The sequence below is a fragment of the Notamacropus eugenii genome, chromosome 3 (assembly GCF_028372415.1).
Source record: "Notamacropus eugenii isolate mMacEug1 chromosome 3, mMacEug1.pri_v2, whole genome shotgun sequence".
Lineage (NCBI taxonomy): Eukaryota > Metazoa > Chordata > Mammalia > Diprotodontia > Macropodidae > Notamacropus > Notamacropus eugenii.
In genome coordinates, this window is record NC_092874.1 from 311,246,302 (window position 1) to 311,267,207 (window position 20,906).

At 36.4% G+C, this 20,906-nt stretch overlaps 1 protein-coding gene across 8 annotated transcripts in view; it reads right to left on the minus strand.

The window, feature by feature from the left end:
• The window catches only part of FOCAD (focadhesin), a 341,519-nt gene that overhangs the window by 249,889 nt on the left and 70,724 nt on the right, over positions 1 to 20,906 (minus strand). For all 8 annotated transcript variants that reach the window (XR_011964355.1, XR_011964354.1, XM_072596662.1 and 5 more), the window contains 3 exons: positions 20,536 to 20,637; positions 13,314 to 13,518; positions 7,367 to 7,573 (listed from right to left, as the gene is read on the minus strand). Coding sequence is in view for 6 of the 8 variants with exons in the window: in XM_072596662.1 (XP_072452763.1) it covers positions 7,367 to 7,573; positions 13,314 to 13,518; positions 20,536 to 20,637 (514 nt within the window). In the remaining 2 variants the exon portion in view is untranslated. The remainder of the gene's footprint in view (positions 1 to 7,366; positions 7,574 to 13,313; positions 13,519 to 20,535; positions 20,638 to 20,906) is intronic.

Here is a 20,906-nt window from a genome sequence, read left to right on the forward strand (position 1 = left end):
AGAGAGAGAGAGAGAGAGAGAGAGAGAGAGAGACTGCTGGCTAAATTAGAACTGCTGGGAACCTTAGGAGGGAGTAGATACTTCATCCTCAAACTAGAAAAGGAGAAAAGGACAGGAGGGCACAATTTGACATGAGTCACAAATTTGGGGAGAGCAATTTTCAAAAAGTTTAGAGAAGGGATAGAGAGAAAAAGAGAGATAAAAAGGATGTTCTAACATTTCTTAGCCCAAGAGGCATAAGGAACTCAAGAAGGAAATTTTGAAGATAAAATTCTAATGAACACAGGAAGTAGGAACTATTGAAGAAGACTAATCTGAAGATAAAGGAAACTCATCAACCAATTTAAGCTTTTAAAATACATTTCTAGTAAGAATTGAAATGGAATGAAGTGAAAGCATAAAAATTATATATGCAGTGGCTAAAAGAATGCAAACAAACAAACAAAAAGACCTTGAACACTGTATAATTACAATGATCAAGCTTGATTCCAAAACAGAGAGAAAACACATCTCCCTCTCTCCATTTCAGAGGAGGGAACTAAGGGCAGGAGATAATGAATATACCGTCAGACACCGTTCATGTACTGATTGGTTTCACTGACATGCACCTCTTTATTGTTATTACAAGGGAAAACTTACTGTGTAAGAGAAAAGGGAGCTCTATCTCTATAAATGAGGCTTTGGTACAAAACAAACCAGAAAAATAAAAATCAGGCTTAAAAAAACAAGCACAAAAATGAAAGGCAAGTAAGGGAGGATAAAGATAAAAGAGTGAAACAGTTTTATGAGAATAGTGTCAGGAACTCTAAAGCACAAAATGAAGTGCTTGACAATGAAGAGTAAGAACAACAGAAAGAGACTGTTTAAATTATGTTTGGAGGCAAAAAAAAATCAAGAAAGGGAAGAAATCAATCACCTGGTTTAAAAGGATTAATTTTCTATACCAAGAAAAAGTTATTTCCAGATTGAAAAAGATAAATGAAAGTAAAAAAAAGAAAAGAAAACAAATATAAGTAAGGTAATGTGAACAGTGAACTCAGTAGGCCCTCAAGGCATCAGGCTACAACGAACTACCTCAGGGTACTGTAAAAAATGATGGAACAGCTGTCAATGATCGTCCAAAAAAAAAAAAAAAAAAAAAAGCCCCGAAACAGGAGAAATGACTGGAGATACGCACTTCTCAAATTATTCAATATCTTCAAACTGTAATTTTTTCAAACATAATTTTCAAAAAGCAACTGAAGTTCAATTAGTGGAAAAACTGTAGAAAGTATTGTAAAGGAATGGTTTGGGAGTGGTGTGAAAGGGAAATGGTTGTCCCTAAGAGTTAGCATGCCTTTAATTTTTTTTTTTAATTGAGGAATATATTTTAAGCATTTAAGAACTTACATAGTGCGGCAATGACATGCGTTAAGCCATTACTAACTCTAAAATCTTCATCTCTCAGAAGTTTCTTTGTTTTTCTGGGTTTTTTGCAGAATACTGGATATCTGATCATTGTTATCTAGGCAGTATATTACTATAGGACTACAGCTGGTTTAGCATCAAGTATGGCCAAATACAAATACCTCCAGAAGAGGGAAATTCAATGTACGCACAAATTATAATACTTATCAGAATAAATCTACTTAGAAAATCTAGTTCTATGACATTCATTTTCACAGATCTTGTCACTCTTGATAGCCACTATTAGGAATTCAACAAAACCTGGGAATATCTGCATGAATTAAAGCAGTACAAAGAAAACAGAACCAAAAGAGCAATGTACACAATGAGTACAAATAATATAAATGAAAAGAAAACTAACAGAAAGCACAACATGGAATATTTGTAATGACCAATCTTGGTCCTAGAAAACAGAGAGTGAAACAGTAAGATGTGGTCACTTGATAAGCTAACTGTTTAGAAAGAAGAGAGAATTAATAAAACACTTTTTAAAAAGAATATTTCATACCAAACTCACTTCATGTTTTTTAACAAGTATAGAAGCATATTAGAAATCTCCTTTTTAGGTCAACTATTAATTATGAAATATTTTCTCTAGTCTAAAACCATTTCCAAAACTGTCCCTTAGGAAAATGAAAACTAACGCATTTCTTAGTAAAAAGGATAAAAATTTAATTAAAAACTTAACTCTTGTTAAAATAAGATCATTGCCTCTTCTTCTGCACTCAAGGTTGATATACCGATCAACGGGAGTATTCCCTTTTCAGTTACAGAGGGGAATAGTTCAAGAAGGAATCAAGTAGTAACATTTTGGAACAATAAACCAAAATGTATTTTACTATCTTATAATTTTTTCCCTTGTTCAAGAATCTTACCTCAAATCCTCTTGGGATGGAAAGACATGTCATAGAGCATGGGTGAACTATGTAAATTTGGACTTCTCTCTCTTTCTCTCTCCAAGTTAGAAATACTTAGATATCAGATTAATGTTAAAAATAAAACTTTCCAGCAGTCTAGTGCACAATATCCCACAGAAATATGTTTCTTTGCACATAAAGTTATTAGATTGGTAGACAGGTCCAGTCAATTCCATATATACAGTATACTTCGATTTTAGAAAAACATTCAACAAAGTCACCTGTGTTATCCTTGTGAACAAGATGGAGATATAAAGCTAGAATAAAATACAAGTACGGATTCAGAAACAGGTGGGATGAGCACATACAAAGGAAAGTTATTAACAGACTGTTTACTTGGTAGAAAGTACCTAGTGAAATGCCCCAGTGAACCGTCTGTGACTGTGCCTTTTATTAATTAATTAATTAATCTTTTATTAATGACTTGAATGAAGGCAAAAATAGCATACTTATCAAAATTACAAATAATAAGAAGGCAAGGAAAATTTCCTAACACCCAGATGACAAAGTCAGAATCTAAAAACACAATCAATCTGGAAGCAAAAACAAAATTTAACAAAATGTGATCATGATAAATCTAAAATTCTACATTTGAGTACAAAGAATCAACTATACAAACACAAGATGGGGAAACTTGCTACATAATATTTAATGTGAAGGTATCTGAGAGTTTTAGTATAGATTGAAAGTTCAATCAACCAATAGCGTAACACAGCAGTCAAAAAAATCAACACTCTATTAAACTGCATTAATATACACACAGTGTCTAGAATAAGGGACATGCTAACACTACTATATTCCATGACAGTCAGACTACATCAGGAGTCTTTTGTTCAGTTCTGGTAACACATGTTATAAAACTTAAAGCATAGTATATGTGTGTGTACATGTACATCTGATATACACATATATATACATACATACACATATGATCACCTTTTATGCTCATGAATGTTCACACACATAATATGAATATCAGCTATTATTATATTTGTTCTGAGTGGCACATTTTAGGAAGAGCACTGATGGAATAGAGCATACCAGGAAAAGGGAAACAGAGTGATCACGGTACTGAAGACCATATGATATCAGAAATGGTTGACGTCTTAGGGAGGTTTAGTTTAGTAAAGAGAAGATATGAAAGAAATCTGAAAGTCGTCTTCAGTTATTTATAAGGCTGACAAGCAGAAAAAGATCAGGCCATTTGTTCTTGAGGCCAGGAGGCAGAACCATGAACCACAGGAAGAAGCTAATGAGAAAGAGATCTCAGATCAATATCAGGAAACATTTCTTAATAAATAGAGTTGACCAAGGGAATCAACTCTCTCAGAATGTACAGCATACCCCATGAGGGGAGTGCACTGGATGACTAGATAAGGCTTTTGTACTTTTTATAAAATTTGTAGCATAATAATTGAATAGTATAAATAGAATAAAATAAAACTGATTCATGTAAAACTCATGGCAAAGGCACACTCAGCATAGTGATTGGAGGACACAGTCAATGAAGCAGAGGGCTATGGGGAATATTATTTTACATGCATGATAGTGTTGAAAGCTAGTGGTAGCCACCAGTGGTGGTTGGGACGGAACAGGTTATACAAAAGACAAATCTAGTCATCTGGTACACTACGTGGGTATACAACTTTTGTCCTCTTCGTGGAAAGTTGCCTAATGGAAGGCAAGTTTTAAGACTGAATTGTGGGAAGAGCAGGTAATGAAATATCTGCTAGAAAAATGGATAATGGATCTCTGGCTACAACTGAGTAGACTACAGTAACATTTAGCCACTTACCTTCTTATGGTCAGTTAAAACAGATTTAGAATAAAAGAGCCTCTACACATAAACAGACTAAAATAGAAACATGAGCATGCGGAATGCCCTTTCTAGAAGTGTATATGCACTATTCTAGTCTCTGCAAACAAGACACTGCACTTATTGTTTTCAAAAGATAGGTTTATATCTACAGTCATAAGAAAAAATGCTCTAAATCACTACTGAGTAGAGAGATACAAATCAAAACTACTCTGAGGCACCACATCACACCTATCAGATTGGCCAACATGACAAATGCTGGAGAAGATGTGGGAGAGTTGGAGCACTAATTCATTGTTGGTTGAGCTGATCCAACCAATCTGGAGAGCAATTTGGAACTATGCCCACAGGGTTACAAAAATTTGCATACCCTTTGACCTAGCAATACTGCTTCTAGGACTGTTTCCCAAAGAGGTCAAAAAATTGGGAAAACATCCCATATGTGCAAAAATATTCATAGCAGCTCTGTTTGTGGTGGTCAAGAACTGGAAATATCAGGATGGAGCCAAAATGGCAAAGTAGAAAGATGCACATACACTAGCACTTCCCCCACAGCTCATAAAATACCTGTAAAGAAAGACTCTCAACAAATTCTAGAGCAACAGAAGCCACAGAACAACCGAGTAAAGGAGATTTCTAGCTGAGGGTGACCTGAAAGGCCTACCAGAAAGTCTGTCGCACCGGACACGGAGCGGAAACCAACCCAGCCTTGGTCACAGCACCGGGAGGAGCAGGACCAGGCAGGCTTCGGGAACAGAATCCCCAGTAGCAGTGCAGATACCTCAACCCACAGGCACCAAAGGTCAGTGAGAGGGTTTTTTTAGGTGGCCAAGAAGGGAGCAGGGTGTCCCCTTAGTTCTAGACTCAGGTGGCAGCAGCAGAGGCAGCCAAATTCCAGCATTACCAGGTCAAGGAGAAAATACTGCAAGCAGCTAGAAAGAAACAATTTGAGTACTGTGGAAATACAATCAGGGTAACACAAGATCTAGCAGCTTCTACATTAATGGACAGAAGGGCATAAAACATGATATTCCAGAAGTCAAAGGAACTAGGATTAAAACCAAGAATCACCTACCCAGCAAAACTGAGTATAATACTTCAAGGGAAAAAATGGTCTTTCAATGAAATAGAGGACTTCCAAGCATTCTTGATGAAAAGATCAGAGCTGAAAAAAAAATCTTACTTTGAAACACAAGAATCAAGAGAAGCATGAAAAGGTAAGCAGGAAAAAAAAATCATAAGGGACTTACTAAAGTTGAACTGTGTACATTCCTATACGGAAAAACAATACTAGTAACTTGAAACTTTTTTCAGTACCTGGGTAGTTGGTGGGATTACATACATACACACACACAGAGAGACAGAGATCACAGGGTGAGTTGAATAGGAAGGGATCATATCTAAAAAAATAAAATTAAAGGGTAAGAGAGGAATATATTGGGAGGAGAAAGGGAAAAATGGAATGGGGCAAATTATAAAAGAGGCAAGAGAAAGACTTCAATGGAGGGGAAAAGGGGGTAGGTGAAAGGGAAAATGTGAAGCTTACTTTCACCACATTTGACTCAAGGAAGGAATAAAATGCACACTCATTTTGGTATGAAAACCTATCTTACAATACAGGAAAGTGGGGAGAAGACGATAAGCAAGGTGGGGAGGATGATGGAAGGGAGGGCAATGGGAAGAGGGAACAATTAGAAGTCAACACTCTTGGGGAGGGACAAGGTCAAAAGAGAGAATAGAAGAAATGGGGGGCAGGATAGGATGGAGGAAAGTATAGTCAGTCTTACACAACATGACTATTATGGAAGTCATTTGCAAAACTACACATATATAGCCTATATTGAATTGCTTGTTTTTTCAATGGGGATGAGTGGGGAGGAAGGAAGGAAGAGAAATTGGAACTCCAAGTTTTAGGAACAACTGTTGAATATTGTTCTTGCATACAACTGGGAAATAAGAAATACATGTAATGGAGTATAGAAATTTATCTTGTCCTACAGGACAAAAGAGAAGATGGGGATGAGGGAAGGGAGGGATGTTAGAAGGGAGGGCAGACTGGTGGTATGGGTAACTAGAATCCTCAGCGTTTGGGGGTGGGGGGAGGGGAGAGATGAGGAGAAAATTTGGAACTCAAAATTTTGTGGAAATCAATGTTGAAAACATAAAATAAATGAATAAATTTAACTAAAAAAAAAAAAGAACCAGAAACGTCCATAACTGGGGAATGGCTAAACAGGTTGTGGTACATAAATGTTACGGAACGCTACTGTTGTATAAGAAAGAATGAACAAGCAGACTTCAGAAAACCTTGGAAAGATTTCTATGAACTGATGCTGAGTGAAGTGAGCAGAACCGGGAGAACACCGTTCACAGAAATAGCCACAGTGTGCAAGGACTGGTTCTAATGGACAGCCCTTCTCAGCAACGCAAGGACCTAAACATTTCCAAAGCACTCGTGATGGAAAATGTCATCCATATCCAGAGAAAGAACTATGGAGTCAGAATGAGAGTGAAGCAAACTATGCTTTTTTATTTTGCTTTTTTTTCCTTTCTCATGGTCTCTCCCATTCATTATAATTTTTCTGTGCAACATGACTAATGTGAAAATGTGCTTAATAGGAATGTATGTGTAGAGCCTATATCAGATTGCATGCCATCTTGGGGAGGGAGGGGGGAAAGGGAGGGGAAGAAAATTTAAAACTTATGGAAGTGAATGTTGAAAACTAAAAGTAAATAAATTGGGGGTGGGGGGAAGATGGGCTTATCTGGGATGTTACAGAGTGGCTTACTGTTCAGACTGGGGGTTCTAAGCCTTTTGTGTTATGAACTTGCTGGGCAATCCAATGAAGCCTATGGACCCTTTCTAAGAATAATGTTTTTAAACAATTGAAGGAAACGCCAAATTTCAAGCAGAGTTTAGTAAAAATAAAGATGTAACTTTATTTTGTTCCAAGTTCAAAACCTCCTGAAATACGTCCATGGATCCCTTAGGGATCCAAAGACTCCAGGTTAAAAATCCTTGGTTTGGACAAAGGTTTAAGTAAATAACCTCTAATGTTCCGTCCTACTCTAAAATTCTGGGAATATCAAATCAGTAGGCAGGCACAACCTATCCAATTATTGAACAAAATTTATTAAACATTTCAAAAAAAGATGCATCGACCTTTTTTTTTAAAGCAAATCTTACCTCTTTCAGAAGTTCAAAATTTTTTTCTAAAAGGTGAATTAAAGATGAACATTCTCCAGTTATCTTTAGGCTTACTTCACAAATACACAGAATTTGCAGGCTTAGCTTGACAAGCTCCTCTTGCCAGAAAATAGGATGCCGCAAAAGACTCAAAAATAATTCTTGAAGAAATAGTGTCACTTCCGTTGTCTGTACCAAATCTTTTACCTGTTACCAAATAATAATAATCAAACCAAAATTAAATATTGCAAGATAGCATATGGCAAAAAGAAAGTCTTTGGATAATTCTTTGTGAGCCATTTAGGGATCTGAAAGAGAAGGAATAAGCTAGCTAAAGGATTTAATGCAGATTCCAAAAAACTTGAGAATGCTAATCAATGCCATGATCAATCACGATTCCAGAGGACCAACGAAGAAACAAGCTATCTAGATCCTGAAAGAGAAGCGGTAAACAAATACACAAAATGAGACACATATTTTTGGACAAAGCCAATACAGGAAATTGCTTGACTATGTTTATTTGTTATACGGTTTTTTGTCGTTTCCCACCTCCAACCCCCAGGAAGGTAAGAGGGAAAGAAAATAGATTTTTGTTTATTGGGGGGAAAAATGAATTTTAAAAAGAACTTATGTCAGCCTAAAATGTTTTACAACTACACTGTCTGCTTTCTGTAATTCACCAAGATATATTCTATGTTAACTGTTTTCATCACCACCAGCCTACACTGTCAGTTGATTTATTTTCTGAGGTCTCTAAGCATAAACAACTAATCAGGATAAACTATGCATTAGTGGTAGCACACCCAAAAATGTTGAACAAGGGCTAGGTTGGAACTGTCCAAATTCCTTCTCTACGGTTTTTTAGGATTCCACACAGGTGCCTCAGCAATTTCTCACCCTGTTATTCTACAGCACCATTTCTCGATTTGGCAGATGAGTAAATAACTATTCAAATGGAAGAGCGTCTTCTCAACAGGCTACTATAATGTTAGAGGGGAAGGACCTGGTGCTCTTGAAAACTGCAATTCAATTCAAACCCAGCTGTTCTGATCAAAATTCTGGAGCTGGAATTAAGGATAAGGTCCTGATCTCAGCTATGTTGGCATTTATTCCCAGAATTAAAAACCATGAACCATCTGCTTCAATCAGGAGTCCTGTGTCTATTAATTGCATCAGAAAGAAAGTCTACAGTTGACCAGCTGCACCTTTTCACAAGTGGTTACTACCATAATAACCCACCATGACTAGTAAGTGTTTCAAAGTGCAAGCAATATAGAGAACTATATTAGTTCCTAGAGAACAGAGAAACAGAAAGATGTTAAAAGGACTGTGATGGAGGAGCCCAAAGAAAATGTTATAGAAGGAAAAGAAAAGTGAATGATCTGATGCCTAAATTCTTTTTCAATTTTGCAAAATACATAGTGACAAAGTCAAAAGAAAAATACTCAAAGAAAATGAAGCCTCATGTTAATTTAAAAGAGTACTGGTATAGTCATCTGAAGATTTCCTGGCAGAAAAAAAAAAAAGAACATGAAGCGCAATTTTCTTAATAGAAAGCAAATTACTATTAGAGTATTTTCAGCCAAGATTATCCCCAAAATTCATAAATATCCAATTTCAGAAAAATCAGGAACCCACTCCCCATAATGCCAGCTGGCTGTTATCAATGGATCAAAATGCTAGAAACCCATTTAATAAGAAAAATAATATTCAAACATTTACTTAGCTCTTAGTACATGGTAAGTATTTGAAACAGGCACACTCATATTCTGCCATGAAATTTTCCACCTTTTAAATGGAATTTTTTTTAACCCAACAAACAATGTGGACCAATGTTAATAGTAGTGGTTTTCTAACCTCCATTTTAAAAAATAACCATAAAGGGAAAACAAGCAAATTTAGTTCTTCATTTCCCTAAGAATATATTTGACAGAGTAGCCAATATGTGAGGAGACCAAATCCATATTGAAAAAGAACACCAGGACTGAAAGATGAGCTACAATTAACATGATAAAATTTAACAGGAATAAATGCAATATCTTGTGTTTGTTTAAGCGTCAACAAGTAAATAATGACTGTATGGTGTTCATACAGAAGACAAGGATTTTAGTTAACCACAAGTTCATTAAGTCCCAACAGTGTAATGGACCTCATGTAAAACTGAGACTATATATTAATGACTACCAAACTAAGGTAGATGGCCATCACTGATCACAGCACATCCCAAGTGTCTATTATTTCTGAGCCTCATACTTTGGAGAGATGTTGACAAAGAAGAGCACAACTAGGCTAATGAAAGATCTAAAAACCACATTATAAAACCACCCCCCTCAAAAACGGGGCAGTTAGAAGAGGTGGGCATTTTTAATCTAGAAAAGCAAATAAACATTTAGAGAGATCTTGAGCAGAGTCTTCAAATACCATAAAAGTTGTAATACAGAAGAGGAAATATATTTTTTCTACATTGTTCCTGAAGAAGATAGTTGGGTTTGTTAGTTTTTTTTTTTTATTCAAAATAAGAACTTTTTAACAAAAAAGGAAATGGTACACTGCCCAAAACAATGTGTTCTTAAATATGGGGTTACTTGAATCAAGAGAGAGATTGGGCTAGAACACCAAGTTTCCACCCATCTCCTGTGGTTCTGTACAAGCTATGTCTAGAAGTGGTTTCATTTGATCAAGTCTCTTGTGAAGCTGTTTCCAAATGTGATATGCTTACAAACATGGGACAAGTACCAAACCCTAGTTTATAGGAGTTACTCAGATACTTATCATTGCAAACAACATTAAAAAAACAGAACAAAGTATGTGAATGAGTGATTCCAGAAAAGTGAAAAACTGAACAGGAAAAGGCAAATTATTTTTAACAACATGGAATCCTGAATTCCAGGTGCATTTTTATTTTTCTCAGCATACTATAGAGTCTAAGAAATATTTCTCTAGAGTTCGCTTCTCAGAACTGTTTGAAAAATATTTGTTTGAAAAAGCTTATAAAGGAAAAAGAATAGCTATATTATCTAATAATACAGGATATAGTAAGAGAGGACGGGTGTTAAATGCTTCATTAGACAGACCACTTCTTCCTTGAAGTTTTCTGCTGCCTTTTAAACAGGAAAAAAAAATTGACCTATCAAGCACTGTGGACAAAGAAGGTGAAGTACAACCTCAATTCAAGATCCTCTGCATGGCCACTGCTTTGTCTCACATACAAAACAAACACTTTGGAAAAGCTACAAGATAATTAATTTTATTTAACTTTCCTTTGACTTATTATAGGAAAGTCCATTAACTAGAAACTAGAAATGGAAAAAAGATTTATTCCAGTTGCTTGCTTAATATAAACTTAAAAATAGGTTACATGTGATATAAAGCAATCTCTCTTTTAAAAAGAATAAAGTGTTGCTTGCCTTCATCAGCCAAACAAGATAGCTCTGAAATAAATTTCAAGGAGGAAACAAAAGTTTATGAGCGATGTATGCTAAGAAGCATATCACTACGTAGCAACCCTCATGTGCCCAGAATTCTACCTGCTATATTTCTGTGAATACTTGGGATTTTTCCAGACTGAGATAAATAATCATTTCTGATAGAACTTTATTTTTAAAATTTTAATGTATTGATATATTTTGTTTTAATACAAGAGACATTTCCAAACACTATATCCTGTTACTCCAACTTATCTGTGATGTCATTAAGGTATTACCTCCAGTTATTCAGATCATAACCTATCCATGCCTGCTCCTGTTGGATTCTCAATCATGTCCCTCCTTACGGTTTGCTATGGAGAGTTGGGGGACTACCCAATGGGCTAGGACAGAAGAGTAGGAGGAACCTCATGTTCTCTTAACATTGGAAGGATACCAACAGAGCAGGTGGGTTTTCCAGAAATTCTTCCTTGTTCTCATTACAAGACTACTTTATCTTTTTTTTTTCCAAATCATGTATTTTTTACACTGTTTCCTATACACTCCTAAGTTGTCGTCTGCTATACACACTACCCCACTATCACCTCTCCATCTCCTTCTGAGTAACTTGCAACTTCAATTATTCAGACTATAGCGTTCTGTGACTCACAGCTATGTGACATCAATGGAAGACCATTAGAGTAAAAAAAAAAAATGGCAGGCCTTTGATCAAGAACAAGCCTCTGGTTTTTAAAAGAGCTGCAATTTTCCAAAGGCAATCTAGCCCATTCTCCCCGTTCCATACAGAGTCTAGCTCATACGGAGTTCATCTGTGTGTCTCTCCAAGGTATGGTTGTTAATGCAAAAGCTCCACAGATTGTGCATGCAACTACACATTATAATCTGGACAACAGGTAGTCTTCATCCACTTAATGCTTTCTGTAAGGACAGTTAGGCCAAACCCTTTTAAATTATGATGGATCTCCTTTAGGATATTTTGCAATTTTGGGGGGCTGGGTGCAAGGTTATCCGCAATGTCAAACAACAACTGAACCTTAAAACTTGCTTTTAAATTCGACTCTGCTGGATTGTCTTCATAACAACATGGCAAAGGCAAATGTTTGGCAAGCACACGTTTCCTGGTTTATGTTTTGATAGATAATAAATAACGAGAGGGTAGAACAGTTAATTTTACTGTTATATCTTTCAAGGGTCAATACTGCATGAAAGAGCTTTTAAGGAAGCCTTGTGCTCTATCAAGTCAAATAAATTTTTTTTTAGTCAATGAACAATAAACACATACTCTTTACATATTTAAGGAAATTATAAAAATTGTCTGCAAAAGCCTCTTGGTTCCTTTCTTAAAGTCTCATCAAGAATGCCTTCAATGTGTGTATAGATTATTCTCATAAAAAACTGTATATAGTTTGGCATGTAGGTTGATGGTTATGATATTCTCTCAGTTCCTTTTTTGTCAAAGTTAAGGACCAAAATTTTTCCCACGCATACAGTATCCTTTCCTCTTTCATATCGTGAAGGAATCAATGCTTCTGTATCCTCAAAACTGTGTCTCCTTCTATACAACCATATATATATTTAGTCTGAGTTACTTTTCCCACACTTCTCAAACAAAGCCCAAACAAACCCCTTTACAAAGTAGGTTGTAAAAACCCCAGAAAACCAGCAAGATTATTATTAACAGAAGAAAAGTATCATTTCACTACTGGCAGTAAAGCACTAACATACATCAAACCAGAAATTAGCCATCTCGCATTATAGACTTTACTCAAACAACTGCAAGTATGCATCTTTTTCTTGTGTCTCTGCATTGCTTCATACTTCTCTCCTATCTTTGAGTTTCTTGTATTTGTCACTAGGGTAAAATGCCGCACTATTACATTCACGTGCCATAACTTATTCAACTCTGGCTTTGCTTTTATTTTTTCCAAAACATACGAGTCCTATTTTTAAGGACCAATTCAGAATGAACCTCCCTGAAGAGGCATTTCCTTCTAGTGAAAAATGAACAGTTTAAGCAAAATTAGAAAGAAAATCAGTAACAGGGGTAGTAGGGGAAGGGAACAAACATTTCTACAGTACCTAGTAGGTGTCAGGCACTGTGCTACATAGTTTACAAATATCTCATTTGATAACAAAGATTTCAGTGCTCCAATAATATATGCTACAAAGATATTCAAGAACTAACTTTTAATCTCAAAAAGAATGGTATTGAAACTAGTTTGCGTAGATAAATGGGAAGAAAAGTGAATGGAAAAGTAGGGAATATCCTTCTACCCCAAATATATATGAAACATTCAGAAAAACTGGTCATCTTCTGGTACAACAAAGAAATTCAAAATAATTCAAAATCTGAGCTTGTTTATACAAGAGAACAGGGAATGTCTTTTGCCTTTCTTTATATCCTCCATGCTCAGCACATTACCTGGCACATAGCAGACCCTTAAGACAAGTTTATGACAAATTACACTGCTATAATGCATAAAGAGTATCAGTGATAAAAAGAGAAAGAAGAAAACTCTTACCTGTAAATATGGAACCAAGTCACAAAACATACGAAGGATATGTGTTTCCAGTAATGAGGGTTTCTCTTTATCACAAGCACCCTGGGGCTGCAACAACACTTTAAGCAAGCCTGTTCGCAGTTTGGAATACTCTTGTAACTGGGATGGCTCACAATACAGGTAACGGAGGAACGGGGCCATTATAGAGAGGCATGAAATCTCTGACCTACAATACAAATTATGCATTAAGTAATACTGCGCTACACAGTCATTTCATATTTACTGAATGTATATCACAGAGTATACCAATAACCAAGAAAAACTAGCTCCTGCAACGGACTTAGAAGAAAGAAAAATGCCAAGAGGATTATGCTTTGTGATTTGATGCTGAATATTATCTACCATGAAATAGATATCACAGTACAGAGAAACCTAGCCTGACATCACTAACTTGTGATTTTGATATGCACAAGGTTTGGGCCTGAGATTTCACTCTTATAGTAAAATCCCTACTCAGTAAACTCTATTAAAGCAGATCAACACTTTATTGGCAATGTATACTGTGAAAGAGTTGCTCAAGGGGGCAGCTAGGTGGCACAGTGGATAGAGCACCGGCCCTGGAATCGGTAGGACTTCAGACAGTTGGTACTATCCGTGTGACCCTGGGCAAACCACTTAATCCAGACTGCCTCATAAAAAAAAAAAAAAAGTTGCTACATCACTGACAAGTCATTTGCCCATGGTCTCAAAGCCAGTAAGCATCAGTAGTGGGAAATGAACTCCTGGATTTGACGCCAAATTCCAAAAGCCTTTCACAATAAGTGAAATAATATTTCAGAGAGAAATTAGTTTCTGAGAAAGGACATTAACAGACAATCATCAAAATGACACTGCAGAGAGATTTTATAATTTGTAAATAATGTTACCATAAAATAACACTGATCAGGGAATACTTATGAAGAGTAAGGTTATCGTCTGTGAAGTACAGCAATAGCCTTTTTTAGTATCGTCCCTTACACATCAATCTACCATGACCTAGCCAGAGCTTGGATTTCTCATTTGAAAAATGGGAATAATACCTATGTCATGTGAAGGAAAATGTTAGATGAACCTTAAAGTGTTTTAGAAAGGGAAGTCATTGGAATGTTTTCCAGTTTACCCTTGTGGCCATCACTTTCTAACAACCAGTCACTTTTTACACCACCCTTTAACTGAAACCACTCTCTCAAACTTTATCCACAACCTCTTAATTATTAGGTACAATGGCCTTTTCTAAATCTTTATGCAGAATGGGATAGTGTGAACACTCTGCCTTTGATATAATGTCTCTTCCCAGGTTTTTTGTGACACCACTCTCTCCTGATTCTCGTTCTATTTTGACTCTTCCTTCTCAGTCACCTTTGATGGATTATCATCCATCATACCTCTGCCCAAGAGCAGAGGGCTCTGTCCAGGTCCCTCTTTCATTCTCTGACTCTGTCCTATCTCTGGGGGATCTCCTAGGCACCCTCCGTCACCTGACTCCAAAATACACACCGTGGGCCATCAACCCTCTCCTGCACTGCAGCCCTGCATACTCAATAGTTTGCTGCCTGTCTTTAGCTGGATATCCCATAGTCATATCAAACTGATTAAGTACAGAACAGAATGCATTATCTCTCCTCAACACCTATTCCTTTCTTATTTCTGCTGAGGTTGACTCCACTTCATAACTCCAACATTATCTGTGATACTTCCCTTTCCCACTACCTCATCAGCTGCCAAGTCCTCTGAATTCTCTGAATTAGATAACTTGTCATTGTTATAGCAATAATAATAGCCAGCATTTATACAGCACTTTAAAGTTTACAAAGAGCTTTATAAATAGTATTGTATCCTCACAATTACCCTAGCAGGGAGGTGCTGTTATGAAACCCCATTTTGTGGATGAGGAAACTGAAGCAGACAGAGTTTCAGGGACTTGACACAACTAATGAGGCACTGAGGCCAGAGATGAACTTGGGTCTTCTCCAATCCATTTCCAGCACTCTCTCCACTGTTAACACAGCTTCTTCACTCAGTCTCCAGTCTCTCCTCTTTTCAATCCATCCACCCCATGACAACCACATAGATATTCTGAAAGCAAAGGCCCAACCATGTCGGTGTCCTGATCAAGAAGCTCCACTGGGCTTTCTTTAACCTCCATTTCTTTGGTACTACAAGCCCTTCATGATCTGTCTCCAACTTACCTCACATGACTGCAACTCACACACTCCAGATAAAATGGCTCACAAGATATTCCACCTCCTGTCTGTCTTTCTGGCTTTGGCCATATCTCTCATTCCTGAGGAATGTTCTATCTCTGTATGTCTGTTGTTGTCACTCAGTCATTTCAGTTGTGTCTGACTCTTCATGATCTCATCTGAGGTTTTCCTGGTAAAGATACCGGAGTGGGTTGCCATTTCCTTCTCCAGCTTATTTTATAGATGAGCAAACTGAGGCAAACAGGGTTAAGTGACTTTTAAGTGTTTGAGGCCAGACTCGATATCAGGAAGACGAATCTTCCTGACTCCAGGCCAGCACTCTTTTCACTGTGTCACTTAGCAGCCCATCTTCATATGTCTACCACTTGGATTCTTCACACCCTTCAAAAATTGGGTCTATTGATTTTACCAATTCTTAGTGCTCTCTTTCACCAAAATTACTTACTTTCCACATATTTTGAATTTAATTATGGGTATCAAAGGGAGGAAGGGTGTCACAGCACACAGAGAGCTTGACTCAAGTGTTGCCTTTGATCCACACTGTGTGTGACTCCCAGCAAGTCACTTAACTTTTTAAGTGCTCTAGGAAAATTTCCAAGACTTATCAGTTACAAGAGGAAGTTCTGATCAACACAGATAGAGGGAGGTTTCTCACCCAGGCATTCCCTAAACCAATGAAATCAGAGGTTCAATTCTTACCCCTAATGTGTATACCAGCTACTTCCCCTCAGCAGAATGTAAGGTCCTTGAGGGCAGTAACAGTTTCATCATACAGAGCCTGGCAATAACAGGCACTTAAGAAATGTTTATGGAATAGAAATGCTGCAAAAACTAGCTTTAGGTAAAGGCTCATCATCTCCTTGGACTTGCCTGCCTACTAAGAAAAGTCCAAAGTGTCTGCTTAGAGTACAATGACTCCTCACTCCACAAGACCTCATTAGTATCTCTCCCAAAAAAGAAAATGACTAAAAAAACTTTCCATTTTAATACCTCCAGATTATATTTGGTCTAAATCAATCCAGTTATTCAAAATTATTCAGGAGTTTTACATGTTCTAGACCATCCACTGTCGTGACCACACAAAAAGTTTACAATGCGCTATAACATCCAAAAGTATGTAGTTAGAAGTCATTTGTGAATTCAAAGTGCTCTGAAAAACATTAAAGCACAGAGCTATGCTAAGTGAATAAACATTAATGAAGATCTAAAAATAATCAGGTCAGGAAGACAGATATTCATTCCACCAAAAAAGGCTAAATCTCAGATGCTGGTCCATTTATGAATTGTCTGAGTTAGAAAAATCTGAATTCTTTATTTCTCTAGGCACTTATTGTAGATTCAATGGCCTCACTGGTGCCACTGTACAAAATAAAAAGGGCTCGTTGATCATGCAGTGATCAGATCAAGTAATTTCTGTTTTTCAAAATGAATAGTGCATAAAAAGACAGAGTTAAGAGGAACATCCAATAGAATAAGAATCCTCATTATACCAACAGTAGCCAAGGACTTCACTGCTTTCTATTTTCTGAAATGTTGACAGTGAAGTGAAAGGTTAATATAATAAAATAAATTAAGAGGCTGCTAAGAACTCATTATAGAAGCAGAATAGTGAGTATATTCTTGAAGATGAAGTATTATTTTAAATTGCCCTTTACTTAAATTCTCCTGATTTTAAGCATAACATCCCTTACTTACATCTAGCTCTCAAGAGCATACTTCCTTTATACTATCAGAGAAAAACAAAACCAGGCAACAGAGGATAAGAAGACTAAAACTCACTGTCAGGATTTCAAAACCTGGTTGTGTTTTAGAGGTCTCTATCTATATCCCTTCTTACTCTTTTTTTGACATCAAAAATTTAAGTAGTGAAAAAAACAGTAAAGTTTAGTATTCACACAGCTCTTAATGCTAGTAGTTTTCTCTCTTGATTACCCATCTACAGCTTGTTCATACACAGTTGCTTCCATGTTGTCTCCTCCACTAGACTGTGAGGTCCCTGAGGGCAAGAACTATCTTTTGTCTTTATTTGTATAATCTGGGCTTAGTGCAGTACCCAGCACCAGTAGGAATTCAAAAAATGTATACGGACTTTAAGGTTTGCAAAGCCCTTTACAAATATAATCTCATTTGGATCCTCACAACAACCCTTGGAGGCAGATGCTATTATTATACCCATTTTACAAATGAGAAAACTGAGGCAGACAGCAGTGAAGGGACGGATCACATAGCTAATAAGTGTTTAAGGCTGGATTTGAATTCAGGTTCAGCATTCTCTCTACTACACCACCTAGCTGCCTAGATAACAAAAGTATGAGTCAGGGAACTGTTCTGGTCCTAACTGTAACTTACCAGTTCAGAAGAGATATATATGAAAATGAGTATGATCTTTAAAAAAAAAAAAAAAGTATAAATCAAGCTTATTTTTTCTTAATTGGGTTAAAAAAAAATCACCAGTAAAAAAAATCACCAAGGATACAAATATGATCTGAAACTTTCAAATGTTTACATAAAAATTACCGGTAACATTCAAGACTGAGATTTTAAGCTAAATAAACGAATCAACAGAATTCAATGAACCGACCTTTTCAGCGAAATGTCAAATTTAAAGTTCTAATGCCTTTAAAAGGAAACTAAATTAATTCTGCTTAAGTATTTGGATTTAGAAATATAACCAGACTATACTTGTTGTCAGATGAAACAGGGAAAATAATAAAGTGATCTACTCCCAAAAGTCGATCTAAAAGTGAACAATAAAAAAGGAAGGGCTTTTACTAAGCAGAATAAGCACACTTATAGATTGTTGATGAGGATGTAACTGATCTAGTCATTTTGGAAAGCAGTTTGGAATTATGGTTCATTCTTTGTAATTGAATAAAATGTCCACACGCCTAGAACCAGAGATACTACTGCTAGGCAGGTAGCTGGAAGAAGTCAAAGATAGAAAAAAGGGTCATTTATGCATCAAAATCCTTAAAGTAGCATTTTTATACTGGCACTGAACTAGAAACAAAGTCCATGCCCATTCACTAGGAGATGTAACGGAACAGTACTGTGCTGTACAAAAATAAAGAATATGAAGAATTCAGGGAAACATGGAAAGACATGACACAATGCAAAGTGAAGGAAGCAAATAAAAAACAACATACACAGTGACAACAAATTACAAGGAAAGGGAAGGAGAAAAGACAAGACAGAAGAGTCCCAAGGATGAGATAGGAAAAAAAATTTCCCTTCTTCAAATCTTTGAGATGGTGGAGAACTATAGGTATCGCACATTATGCTATCAGAATTGGTCACTCTAATGGCTAGTTTTGCTGAACTGCTCCCTATGCCCCAACAACCCCCATTGTATTTTATTCTTTGTTATATGGAATGGATTGCTGGGTTTGGGGGAAGGGAGGATATAGTTGCAAATGAGAGCGTCATAAAAAAGAAATATCAAAAGATAGCAATAAAAATTAGTTTTAATTCCTATGAAGGCAAAATCAACAATGCAAACTAAAAGCTGCCAATAACTTTAATAAATTAGTTCTAAGCTGGTCCTGGGGGAAAAAAAGACAAAACTTAAAGTGAAAATTAAATAACCAAACACAGATTCTTAATTTAAAGATGTTTGTGACATAACTACTTCCTTATATAAAAGCTGTTTTAAAAACTTGTATGTGTTAAATAGAGACTTTTTAATAGAGGTTATTAAAACAACTAGTACCCTCCCTTGCCACCTCCAATCACCCTGACCTATATCTTGCTACTGGGCCCAGATGGCTCTGGAGGAGAAAGTGAGGCTGGTGACTTTGCCCAGTCCTCCCTCACTTAAATCCAATTCCTTTGCAAGTCATGGCCCCACCTTCCTGATGTCATGGTCCTCTCCAGGAATGAAGGACAAACAGCAACCACCCTTCCTCACCTTGTAATTAACCGCTGGTATAGATTTATATTTGTTTGCTTCATATTTATGCTACATATATTATATATTTTTGTATATTATCTTTTATACACACACACACACACACAATTACAGATGTCTCCACCATTAGAACGTACTGGAGACTATGAAGTGTTTCAATCTAGGTACTTGTATTCCTACTACCTGGCACATAGTAGGTGTTCTTAAAATGTTTGTTGGTTGACGGACTGATCTTTGGTCAACAGCTCTTACCAGTCATCACTTAATGTCAGGATTAATCAAATTAGCTGTTGATTTTGAGATATTCTAGACACTTAAAATCAGTCTACAGTATATTCTGTCAAGAAAGTCAACATGAAATACTAAGTATGGCCACAGAAGCATTAATCTAAATAACCTTACCCAAAGAAAAACTAGAAAACTCAAGATATCAAGAATATATATACATGAATACATAAATTAAGACTAAGAAATATACAAATATATATATATATATATATATATATATATATATGAATGATAGTATAAACAACATAATTAAACCAATCCAATGGCTGCCACAGCTACCAAGTACAATAGTGCTGATCTCAAAATATCAGGCTTAATTATCTAACACCACATGGCCCAGTGCCTAGGCCCCTCCAAATCAGTGAATCTCAGTAGGGATAAAGCAACTGCACATATGGTAACTAGTTACTCCCTGAGCACAGCTGCATGTGATCCAAAACAGCTTCACTGAAAGAAGCCTTGTAAATCTGACAAAGGTTCAACCCACTGGCCCATTTCCAAAGGGCCAGTATCTCACATGTATTTGCTAGTGGTTTACCAAAGATTTCAATTCAACTTCCCCAATCAATTAACCAATGCTTCATTTTTTTAATAATGGTTTTCCTTGTGTTCAGTATTTCAGCTATCAATGAGTTTGAGTTTTCTTTCCCCATACTTAAGAAGAAACAGCAAAAAACATTTTGCTCTTAGATAACTCTGATTTCTAAGGTCAAAAGCTATCTTTGAAGAACTAGAAGATAAGTTGTAAGGTAAATATTCAGCCACTAAATACCTTCCCTCCAAAAACTTATATATTTCATTTTACCTTTCTGGGCACTGCTGAAAAAAATCTGTAAGCTGCTGTAGAAGAAATGGCCAACAATCTGACCTATTTTCAAGCACAGTAATGAGAGGATGATGAGCGTTTCTGAAAGACAAAATGAAATTTTAGAAATTAAGTCACTTGGGAAATTCATGGATAAACAGTTCACCAGCAAACATTTATTAAGGCCCTACTTGTGTTCTAGGCACTGGGGATAACGAGATACAAAGAAAGGCAAGAGCCAATTCGGCCCTAGAGGTTACAATCTAATGGGCAGTCCACACACAAAAGAAAGCTGAAAAGCAGTGTGGGGTTACTCCTACCCACTTAATAAGAAATGCTCTGTTATAAAGCTGTCACCCTTTGAAAGTTAA